General features: G+C 39.9%; 1 protein-coding gene across 2 annotated transcripts; it reads right to left on the bottom strand.

The window, feature by feature from the left end:
• Nucleotides 1-829: 829 nt before the first annotated feature.
• rabggta (Rab geranylgeranyltransferase subunit alpha) lies at nucleotides 830-10,735 on the bottom strand. 2 transcript variants are annotated; one of them, XM_005732267.1, is made up of 17 exons: nucleotides 10,665-10,735; nucleotides 9,560-9,596; nucleotides 9,304-9,414; nucleotides 8,509-8,633; nucleotides 8,218-8,405; nucleotides 7,815-8,072; nucleotides 7,597-7,680; nucleotides 7,418-7,500; nucleotides 5,906-6,001; nucleotides 4,285-4,390; nucleotides 4,146-4,197; nucleotides 3,973-4,061; nucleotides 2,874-2,962; nucleotides 2,656-2,772; nucleotides 2,447-2,560; nucleotides 2,208-2,295; nucleotides 830-1,537 (listed from the first exon to the last, which is right to left on the bottom strand). In XM_005732267.1, the coding sequence occupies exons 2-17, from the start codon at nucleotides 9,560-9,562 to the stop codon at nucleotides 1,389-1,391; spliced, it is 1,752 nt and encodes a 583-aa protein (XP_005732324.1). In that variant the 5' UTR covers nucleotides 9,563-9,596; nucleotides 10,665-10,735; the 3' UTR covers nucleotides 830-1,388. The 2 variants fall into 2 exon arrangements, with proteins under 2 accessions (XP_005732324.1, XP_005732322.1); XM_005732265.2 differs by lacking the exon at nucleotides 10,665-10,735 and adding an exon at nucleotides 9,923-10,081.
• Between the last annotated feature and the right edge of the window lie 1,326 nt (nucleotides 10,736-12,061).

Below are 12,061 nucleotides of genomic sequence, written 5' to 3' on the forward strand. Positions count from 1 at the left end.
TCTACTGCTTTGGCAGTGTGTTTGAGATCACCGTTATTAATGAAGTCGTCGCCAAATAGATGCTTTTTTGCATGGTGGCTCAAAATCTGACTATACTTATCTGCATTCATAATTCAATCAACTGTGCTTTTCAGCCACTGGCTGAAATTCAGCCCCATAACAGAACCTCCACCATGATTTACAGACGGTAGACACACCCTTATACCTATTTCCTGGCATCCTGTGTATATACTGACAACAATTTGTGAGTCCAAATTTTTTTATTCATCACTCCTTAAGACCCGCTACCAGCTATTCTCAATCCATTTCTTGTGTGATTGGTATACGACGGCCTTTTCTCCCCATTTCCCTTCATTTCTGATGAGACTTCAGCACACAGTAGATGAATCAACTAAAGGCCAGATGCACCTCTCCTGTGTCAGGTCTTTGCTGGATTTTTGGATATTTCTTAAGGACATGACTTTCATATACTCTTCACTGTAGATGTTTTTTAAGCTTCCCACTTCTTCATTCTTTACAAAAAATCTTTAGGGATACCCTACACACCATCCTGATATATATGACACAAGCACATTAAGTTAATAATGTTTTTGGAATCACCTTGGTGGAGCAAAAATGTTGTCGTATACCTGCCAAACTGCATTATCGAACTACTGTTCAAGACCAAGAAAGTCTGGCTGGTACTTTACATTGTAGTTGAGCTCCACCACATCCTCACCAGTATTACAGAAATGAGACAGTTAAGATCAAAATGTGAGTTAACCATTATGAACCTTTACTTTAAGGCATGCATTTTTCTTTCAGTGGAAAAAAGTCACAAGAGGCTTACTGGAAGGCAGTGACACAATGTGTGCTGTTTATTACTGGATCTGTGACTTACTGTGCAACAGTATAATGTCATAAATCAAATGCATTAACCGACCTTAAAAAAAATCTGCAGAGAGTGATGCAATACTCTGATCACCCAGTATAACGTTTTCTTTAAAGTCAGCCATTAAGCTTTTGGAAGCAATAAGCCATCATCGCTGCCAATCCATAATTAGTTTACTTCATTATTAATGTTTCTGCATGCACTGGTCTGTTGCATTAAAGACATTTGTACACACACAAACAAAGAAATGCAACATTGGTTATTACGCACTCACTCATACACACACACACACAGAAATGTTGACTTTTTGCTGAAGATGCTAGAGAGGGTTCTGACATTTGCTCCGAAGTATGAGGCTTTCAGACCAACAGGGTTCACTGTGACTGACATTTTTCCAAAACAGGTGGAACAGACACAGTCACAAGATGACACCCACTCACCACCAAAAACAGCTCAGAACGTGAAGGACAACTGAACGACAGAACAAAGATGGCAGTGATTCCTGCCCTGCGTTGGATCAGAGCAGGAGGTCTGTGACTGAGGGCAGCAGTTCGGCTAACTCCGACTCGACATTGGCCGTTTGAGTGACGGGGTTTCCACGGAGGTCAAGGCGTTTCAGCTTGGGGCAGGATGCCAACGTCTGAAGATCTGCCAATGTAGAGATTTCTGCATGTTTGAGTTAATGAAAATCCCTTGCAGTGTGCTGTGGTAACATCAGTAACAATGAATAACATGAGCTCTGATGCACACACATATTCCAAGCACCGGTGTAAAAAGTAAGATCTAAATGACAAATATGACACTGAGGTATAAATTCATTTTTCTAAAAATAGCAACTGTGATTGCCAGAGGAAAAAAAGAAAAACAGTAACTATCCTCATCATAACCTGCAAATCACATTAATTCCTCCCAAGTGTAGCAGGGGAAGTGAAGCATGAAGAGGAGGGAGTCTGTGGTGATGATGTGTTGTTGAATGTTTCTTCGCTTCTTAATGATGCTGTTTGTTCGGTGAAATTGCGGTGCTGTTTTTATTTACCCGATCGATTCAGACGTAGGTAAAATAAATTATTCATGTATTGAGCTGAAGAGTCTTGTTAAAAGTGCAATTTTCTAAATGCTGTAAACACAATCTTAGTGCGTAGCGTGTCTTTTACATCAGCTGTTCGCACTCTTTACAGGATTGTTTTGAAGCACTGAGCCACTCAGAACTGATTAACGCATTTCTTGAGTCACTAGTTCCCTGTGAAAAGACAAACAGACAATATAAACTGATCCCTATGACACTAATTCTGAAGGATGACTGGAGATCCAGAACACACTACTAACTTAAGGATACTGTTGTTTTTCAAGAGGACTTCCTCCAGTTTGGGAAGGTGATAAACTCCCTCCAGGTTTTCTATGGCGTTGTTATCAGCCTCCAAGACCTGCAAATATGAAGAAGTCATTGAATTGCAGGAGAAGAATTTCATCAATATCTGTCTTTCCTTTTCTAATCTATTGGTGCAGACACAAAAGAGGAAAAGAATCACTGTCCATGCAGGAGAGCAAATTGGACTTCAATTGCAGCTTCATCACCTCGAGACACTGCAACATGGCAAACTGAGGAGGCAGCCGCTGCAGGTGATTAGAGGACAGATTGATATGGGTAACCAACAACAGCTGGTCCAGGTGGCATAAAGTGGTCAGGTTCTGTTACAAAGAAAAAAAGAAATCAAATTTAAGCACCTCCCTAATCAGCAAAAAAGGTTTCAGGGAAATCTGATGTCTTGTTTTTCTGACCCAACCTTGTCAGAAATGCTGAAGACGCGCACTTCAGCATACTCCATTTTCAGGATGGTGTTTTCAATCATAAACTTGCTGCACAGGTCACTGTAATATGCAGAGCGCATGGAATCCACTTCCTAGTGAATAAAGCCATTTAATTAGTGATTGCTGACTGCATTGTAGACAAATGCATTTATTGCCAGTCCCATATACTGTACTGTATGTGGTTTATACTCACTTTGAGTGTTCTAAAATGAGCAAGCATCTCCTGTTCGTATCCCAGAGGGTCTAGTGCCCTCATCAGGAGAATAATGGTCAGTAAGCACCCTGCCGAGGCAAAGCTAGCAGTCAGTGGTTGTATAAGACCTTTATCACCAGCAACATCAAACTTCAATACTCAACCTAATCTTGTAATGGGAACAAGCACACCATCTCACCAATACGTTCCTTAACTCCCATCATCAAAGCTGCCTTTCATGAAAATGTCAACTACACACCTGCAAAGTTTCGCAACCACATTGCACACAGTTATAATGCTAATGTATTATGTAATTATGTTTATAGGCCAGAGATTCTTAAAGATTCTCCATTTCAGAAGCTGAAAAAATACTCACACCCCACAATTTTTTATCAATGACAACACAAATGGATAGAAATTGACTTTAGTGACGTAAAGGTCAACCAGATAGCATCAGCAAACATTTGCTTGTGTGTTTTTCCTGCAAATCATATTTATTCTAGTTAGTTTCACTCCATAGTTTTCCCCAGGGTCAGCCCAAGTAGTGTCTCTATACCCTACCAGTGGGCTCCACTTCTTTTAGAGAACAATTACTCAAGAGATTAGTACTTAAAAACAACAACAAAGCCATATTCTTAATTATGCAGGAATCAGATTTACATTTAGCATTATTGTTCTGCTCTGATCTGTCATTCTGCACGCATACATGAAAAGCCTGAGGCAGGGGATCGCTTCTGCAAGCACAAGGACATAAAGGCTGCATAAGTAGGGCACAGCGTGAAAAAGAGGGGTGAATGCAGGTCGCAAAGCAGCTTGAAGAACAAGCAGCAAGGGTAGGCAGGCTAAAACACCTAAAATAGCACACTTTATGTGATATTTCTCAGCTGGTCTCAGCTGATATGGGCTCCTGTTTTAGATCACCTGTTATCAGCTGATTGTGGGCTGAGCTCAACTTTGTGGCCTGTCTGAATCGAGGCTTTGCTGAGTTTTACAAAATTCATACACATGCACACATTGTAAAAAAAGAGCCACAGATCTGGTTCTGCGCGAAGCTGGTGATTTCCTGTAAACCCTATAACATACAAGAAAAAGCACTTACATTTATTGAGTGGCTCCAATTCTTGTAGCTGCTTGACCGACTGTAGCTCCGACTGTAGCACAGAAGTCTTTTCTACTGAAAGTTCGCTCCTGCAAAAAAAGACCATATCTAGTTCCTAATCCCTAAAGAAGGCAAACTACAAAATGTTTCAGTTGTTCGAAAAACAAAAGTACCTGAAAAGTTCCTGATCTGTGGCAGAGTCCCTACACCAACTCTCAGTTCGACCTATGAAAGTTAAATGTTCACAGTGTCATGAAAGTCATCATCCTGCCTTTCAAAGAACACAACATGGTAGATATGTATATGTGTCACCTGTGTAGAGAGCACAGTCCCTATGAGTGTGTTTTTCAGTCCAGTGCACAGTCAGGTTGCGTTCATTGGTGATGTCGCTAATCGTTCCAGGAGGCAGATTGCATATCTAAGCCTTTGCTAAGGAGAGAAAACCTCCAAACATGAATTATGTATTCCAAAAGTGAAACAGAAGTATTTGATTTGAACATAAATTAGTCACTTTAAAGCAAACCCGCGCAGGCCCACAGTGTGAGTGTGCATACTAAGTCCATGGCTGATTTCCAGGGCCAATACGGCAACCTGGTAGAGCTGGGCATTATGACTAAAATATTAAATCTCCAAACTTTATTGAGGCTTTAATAAGTTCATTTAGATTTACAAAGAGCACTGAGCACTTTGTTTCAGACAAAACATTTTAGAATATACCAAAGAGAGAAGCAGCCTAAGGTAAAGAAGACTCCTGTTTCTGAGCGAATGACTGCATCTGGTTTAAAAAATGAAATATTCACGTGGAACTGTGAATGAATATGGATGTGAATGACAGATATCGAGGACATTTTACTAATTACTGAGCTTGCATATCAATGAGGGTCATTTCCATGACTACTGTGCAAATGCCATCACCCTATGAAGACAGTGTTAAGTGTGCCCACTTACACATTGCTTACGACCAATGTGTTACATACTGCACACTTAGAAGAAAATCCTGATTATCACTCCAAAGTTTTTCTCCTTATATGCCACTCCCATTGCTTTTAACTGCTTACCGGGAAACATGTATCAATTTGTATGGTACTGGTATTTGCTTTTTCCCTACTCTTCACCCAAATATAATGGTAACTCTACAGTCACACAAGGAAAACCAGTAGTTTGAGACTGAGACAAGACAGAGACTTGGTCTGTGACTGCTTGTTGTCAGCTGCCATCCTCAAAAAAAATATATATAAGTGATAAAGTGGTAATAAGATGGAATGAGTCTGCTAACAGTTTGTGATTGAATTGGTTCACATTGGCAATTACAATGTGACCTGTTGTGGTACTAAAACTATAAATAAGGTTGCCTCACATCAAGCAAACCTGTGCAAGGTTAAAGCTGCTTGACATTTAACCTCTAGGCAACCAGTTGGTATTGAATAAATCCCAGGCAACCACCAATTTTTTCCAGTCGCCAGGAGGTTGCCATCCTAGTTTTACTCTAGTGCCACTGAACCATAAAGCAATGAAGTTGTTCTACATACTAATACAGCTGGAGTTTTAACCATTTTTCCATCTTGTTAGCTTGGCCTCTGAGGTCAGAAACAAAACTAATCTTAGAGAAACTCTTTCCAAAAGTATTAACTTCAGCTATCAACTTTAATAGTCAGTCTAAACATGATGTCATGTATTACTAAACTCTGACAAGGAACTCCCTTCACTAGTGTGCTAAAGCCAACATAACATTCCACTGCAGTGCACTGATCAAAGTTTCATGATGAAACCTTTTCTCTTGATGCACAGAGTCTTAGCAGCATGAGGTACGTGCAGAATGATAAGAGCAGAATGCTAAACCAGTATGCTGTTCAATCAGCAGCACACCAGGAAAAGTATTCTTATTCTCTGCAGGGGTAACCTGTCAGTTTTAAGTCACAATGGAAAAGGATACCCAGACAGGGCTCTGTTTAAAGCGCGGATGGACACTCCTCCACTCCACTCTCTGGGGCTGACCGTCAAGGACGAGGAACAAGCCGACTGACTGCGCCTGACAGGACAAAAGCAGGGAGAACGTTCACCAAGTCTAGACAGGGTACCATATGAAAGCAACTTTGTTTAAAAAAAAAAACAAAAAACTGGTTAGACACATCTTACCAGTCTTCACTTTTCCAAAACTGTCACAGTCTCCATGACAGCTCACACACAAACTCCACTTTGCACATGATTATATGCACATCATGAATCCCTAAATCTACACTCTCCAGTCACTTCATCAGGTACACCTACTCAGTTGCTTTTTTAGCTAACATCTAATCAGCCAATCACAAGGCAGCAATTCAGTGCATGTAGACATGGTCAAGACCATAAGGTAAAATTGAAACGTGTTTTTAAGTGACACCTATTTGAGTACCAAAGTTGTTGGTGCAAGACGGCCTGGTGCAAGTCTTTCAAAAAGAAATGGTCCACTGGGATTTTCCTGCACAGCCATCTCTAGAGTTCGTAGTGAATGGTCTCAAAAATAGAAAATTCAGACAGCTTCAAGTTGATACAAAGGCAACGTTAATTTGCAAAGACTCACCAAAGTTAGACAAGTGGCAAATAAAAAACATGCCTGGTCTAATGAGTCTTGATATATGCTACAATATTCAGATGATACGTTCAAATTTGGCATAAACAACATGAAATCATAAAATCCATTCTGCCTTGTACCAACAGTGCAGGTTGGTAATGGTGATGTAATGGTATGGGGGACATTTCCTTGGCACACCTTGGATCCCTTAGTGGAAAGGAACATTGTTAAACACCTGAGTTCATCCCATCATGTCCACAGTGTACCCATCTTGTGATGGTTGCTTGCACCAACATAACGCACCGTATCATCAAGTTGAAATCATCTCAAACTGTTTTCCTGAAGATGACAGGAGGCTCGCTGTACTGAAATGGCCTCCACAGTCACATCTCAGACCAAAACAACTTTTGAGACGTGAGGAAACGGGAGATTCATATCACTGACGAATGGCCAGAAAATCTGCAGCAACTCTATAGACCTCTTTAAACCTAAATCTTTGAGAAAGTGCTTCCAGCACCTTTTTGAATGTGTCATAAAGGCTTAAGGGAATTCTGGAGGAAAAAGTACTAACAAGGTGTAGCTAAAGAAGTAGATGGTGAGTGCATATTCATACCCTTACATATCACAAATCTACAACATCTAACTAACTAAAAAACATTTTTAAAAAAAAGAGTATATAATTTTCTAAAAGGACAAATTAAAGTACTTATGTGAAAAAAATGTATCTGCAAGTCTACTTTAGAATATTGTCACATTTAATTTCTTTAGGACAATGAACCCTAAAATGCCAGGGTATTTATTAAGGTCACCTTATTAAAAAAATAAAATAAAGAACAGCTCATCCTGAATTCCATCACAGCATTTTCTAAGTGAAGAAAAAGTGGAGATACTGACATTCACAGGCCTGGAGAAGGCCACAGCCACTCTCTCCTCATCCCGATTCACATACACACAGCTTATCATCTCTTCACGCTCCGCTGTTAAAAAGACAAAGAACTTGTGTTTTACAAAGCACAGCAAAGCTGAAATGTATTCTCGTTCATACTTACAGACACTACGACCAATAGACATACCTCTGCCTAACAGCCAGCGATAGTAAAACCACGCGCTCTGGTCATTAGGGTCAGTGAAGAAAGCGTTCTGTACAAGCTCATATTCTGAAAGTAGTTAATACAATTTCACTGTAATAGAATATACAATCTGACTTCATTTGCAAAATAACACCTTTTACTTAAGGATAATAAAGACTTACACTGCCCCCTATCAGTTGCTATTGGGAACTGCAGTTTACCTTTTAGTAGTTGCTCTTCACAGACCCGATGGGAATGGGTTTGAGGAGAAGGTGGGGGGGAGGACTGGGGAGGCTCACGGCATGGTGAAGGGGGCTCTGGAGACTCTGGGTGAAGCAGAGGCAGAAGGGTGCTACGGTAGTGCCAGCTGGAGTAGTTGGAAAAGTTGGAGCCAATAAGACGATCAGTAAATGCCAACTCCTGATCTACAGGCACGCCAGACATCTTTACAACCATTCGGCGGTAATCCCAGCAATGGACTGGGCAAGACAGAAACACAGAACATGCCAGAACATGAGTAAAAATAATGTAGTGTAGGACAAGGTTTAGATCAATTACTTTTAAAAAATGCATTATTACACATCTTTAACATTCAGCTCCTTTTTATTTTTTTCTCCCACTCACAGTTGCGGTCATCCAGGCTCAAGCAGCGATCACACAGAGTCAGCTCCCTGGCCCAGTCCGGTCGAGGCAAACGGGCGGAGACCCAACCTCGGTGGTGCCAGCTGCCATAAGATTTTGGGTTCACTTTCAGGCAAGACTCAGTAAACGACAGCTCAGCCTCGTAAATCTTCTGCACTTCATCTTTGTCTCTGCAAAGGATATTGGGAAACAAAATCGTCATTCTCCTGTGACACCGCAAATGACTTACCATTCAGTAAAAAAGGATTCAACTATGAATCTGTGAGTACTAACTTCACAGTCTCCAGGTGCATTAGGATTTCTCTTCTGTAGTTCCACAGGGTTGCAAAGTCAGGATTGGATGATAGGAGCTGCTGGGTGAGCTGAAGAGCCTCATCATCCCAGATACCCTCATTTCTCTGTCAAACAGGAGAAAGTGAGGAGGGTGAGGAAAATACATGGAGTAAAAAGCAGGCGGAGAAAAACACAACACATTTTTATCTGTTAAAGACACACACCTGAGCCACAAAAACATTTTACATATGAATATCACATTAAGTTTAAATCCTGTCCATTAGTTAACTATTTACAACTGTTAAAAGATGACTACATTAGAAGACAGATGAAAATTTAGAAAGGGATAAAAGGGGGCTGATATCCAAATGTGGACAAAATTGAATTGGTTTTTTCCTTGTTCTGACCAACCACCTATGGAACTCAAATTTCTGTCAATGTATAGAAGTAACTTCACATTTAGTTCATAAGATATAAATAAAGAGAAGCAGAATTTTAACAAAATCTTTTGATTTTTTTCCCCCAATTTTTGTACATGATTTTTAAAAAATTGCTGTTCTTTACAGAAAATTCTCCTTTTTAAAAGACCCACTGTAAAAGAAAAAAAAAGGTGAAAAACCTTTCTGTCATTTAATTGTTTAGTTATTACTTAATGTTGGTGTAATCAAGTGGAGTACATTGGAGTCTTTGCTGGACTGATTCTGGCCCCCAGGTCTTATGTTTGACACCCCTACACTAACCCAAAGACATGCTGCAGTATTGCTACTAAAACATAAGGGAAATTTAATATTCCACCTTAGAAAAACAGGCATCACGTGCTGCTACGTATATCTTGAGCTTCTTCTCCCTCTCCTTTCTTTTCTCCTCCTCCTGCTGGGCTGTAGTTTTAATTTTCACTCTGCCATGCTGTCAAAAGCAAAAAGAGAAGGATATACCAGCAGAGTACAGTTTATTCTGCTGGCTAAATGTGTAAATAATTGACCTACTGTAATTCCACATGCACTGGAAATGTCTAGATTTGAACAAGTATAGTACATGGTTCATCTCTTACCATCGTTGCTGTTAGTGAAGGAGGCTTCTTTAAGAATCTGTTTATGAGGGGTGACAGTCATGTTTAGGCCAGAGTAATGTTCACATGACATACAGAAGCAAAGTGCTGACAGACTGACACAGAAGTTTTAACAAGTTACCGTAAAGAGCTCTCAGTATTCAGGTATACAGTGCTCAGTAATGCCAAAACACTGAATACAAGTATCACTGAATGTAAACTTAGCATGCTAATTAGCTCCGTTGTGGGCTGGGCTCATTCAGTTCAATGAAACGAGCACAGATTAAGCACAACCGGCGGTATACAACACATCTTCATTAACGCTGTACACTGAACGCAGCACAACCTATCCCATTAAATACATACCTGGTTTTTCACTGACGCTGATTGTGTGTTTTAGAATGCAGTTTGATTTGTCATGTCACCATCAGGAGTGCTAACGACTACAATTTTTTCACTTCCGTCTCATGACATCTACGTCACTGAGAGGCTCTCGCACAGCCGCCGCGCTTTCGTTGTCCTCTAGTGGCGAAAACGGCTCACAGCTGCGGAGTTACAGGGGCCACATAAGGTGGTGACACTTAAGAAGGTGACACTAGTCTCTAAGCGACTGGATGAGGCGTAAAGTCAAATAAGACAGAGGATCGGTGTAGTTCAGTTCAATTCAGGTTTATTCACAGCAAAAGTCGACTCAAGGCGCTTTACTGTGAGGTAAAAACCTACAGTTTGGGAGAAAACCCCAACAATCGAGGGACTCCCGTGAGCAAGCACTTTGCGACGGTGGGAAGGGAAACCCCCTTTGTAACTGGGAGAAACCACCGGCAGAACCATCCCCTTCAACTGGTTGGTGGTGAAGGGAAAGAGAAAGGAGAAAGGGAAGAAGCGATCTTAAAGAGACTGGACAAAACACACTATGAGAGAGAGAATTTTAATGACACTCAGCAGTGGCTCTACCATCCAAATGTCACAGCAGAAATTGAGATTCATCAGACTAGGCAGTATTTTTTCAATCTTTCCTTGTTCAGTGTTGGTGAAGCAATGTGAATCGGTTTAACTGTTCTTAGTGGTCTGCTTTAGCATAGTTCAAGGTTTTACATTTTGTACTTACAGAGATGCTTTTCTTCATAAATTGGTTGTAATGGGTGGTTATTTATTCATTACTGCTCCCCTCTTATTAGTTTAAAGGTTTCTCTCTTTTTTGAAGATTCTCTGTAACCATAGAAATGGTTGTGAAGGAAGATTCAGTAGATCAGCAGTTTCTGAAATAGTTAGACCAGCCTGCCTGTCACCAACAACTATATTACATTCAAAGTCACTACAGTCAGTTTTGTCTCCATTCTGATGCTTGGTTTGAACTTCAGCAGGTCATCAGGTCTACATGTGTAAATACACTTGAGTTGCTGCTGTGATTGGCTGATATTTGCATTAACGAGCAGTTGAACAGGTTAATGTAATAAAGTGGCCAGTGAGCGAGGACTGTCTTCCTCACTATTTAAAAGCAACTCGAAAAGGCCTCTTAAAAATGTCTCAATATCATATCAAACTCACTCTCAATAGTGGGCGAGCACATGGTGTGGCAGCATCAGAGTGTCTGAGTGGGTGAATGCAAAACATACTAAAAAGCACTTTGTAGAATGTAGCTAAGGTTGAAAGGTTCGTCATAAATGCAGAGCATTTTATTTGAGGACTAGAAAATTTACATTTTTTAAACTTACCAGAAAATGTCTCATGATACTGGCTTGCAGAGAGGCTCTTCAGATAGAAAGGTCAATGCAATACCTCTTGCATTATTTATAAGAAACCAACCCTGAATATGACCTTTTTAAAATGTAATGCCAGAAACAAGCTCTATATACTCAAAGTGTCTCTTTAAAGTTGTTCCAAATTGTCCATGGCCTGCACTATAAAGACAACTATGCATGTATTGATTTTTAAGGGAAAGAATTACTGACATCTTAAGATAGTTTCAGGGCCACAGACTTGATGTGTCCTTTTAAGTTAGGACATTCTTCAGAGAGATAGCAACTTGAGTGGAAAATTGATTTGTTATCATAAGGAGAGACTCAGACAGCTTCTCATGTCACACTTAACTGTCAAGATAGTTTTTTGTGAAATGTGGTGAATTAAAGAATCAGAATACTTTTTTTTTATTCCTAGAGGAGATTATGTAGAATTGTGTTTTTTAATTATCATTTTGTAAGAAGTATAAAAAGAAATCCATCATAACAAACTGATGGACATAACAACGATCTGTATCGTTTTAAACACAAAAAATAGAAAAAGGAAAATCATAACTTTGTACAACTTTGTACTTTGTTTTTATTTTCATTGTGGGAAATCCCAGCATGCATGGAAGTGAAGTGACGATTTTTATCTTTCCTTTTACAAAGATAAGGGAAGAAAATACACCGATAGATAGATAGATAGATAGATAGATAGATAGATAGATAGATAGATAGATAGATAGATAGATAGATAGATAGATAGATAGATAGATAGATAGAT

Source organism: Pundamilia nyererei, unplaced genomic scaffold (assembly GCF_000239375.1).
Source record: "Pundamilia nyererei isolate P.nyererei 1_Seehausen unplaced genomic scaffold, PunNye1.0 scaffold00046, whole genome shotgun sequence".
NCBI lineage: Eukaryota > Metazoa > Chordata > Actinopteri > Cichliformes > Cichlidae > Pundamilia > Pundamilia nyererei.

Coding starts and splice junctions, on each gene's coding strand:
- rabggta (XM_005732267.1), bottom strand. Junction 2,296..2,446: donor CCATGTTGCAGTGTCTCGAG/GTGATGAAGCTG, acceptor TCATATTTGCAG/GTCTTGGAGGCTGATAACAA. Junction 1,538..2,207: donor AGTCCTCTTGAAAAACAACA/GTATCCTTAAGT, acceptor TCAAACATGCAG/AAATCTCTACATTGGCAGAT.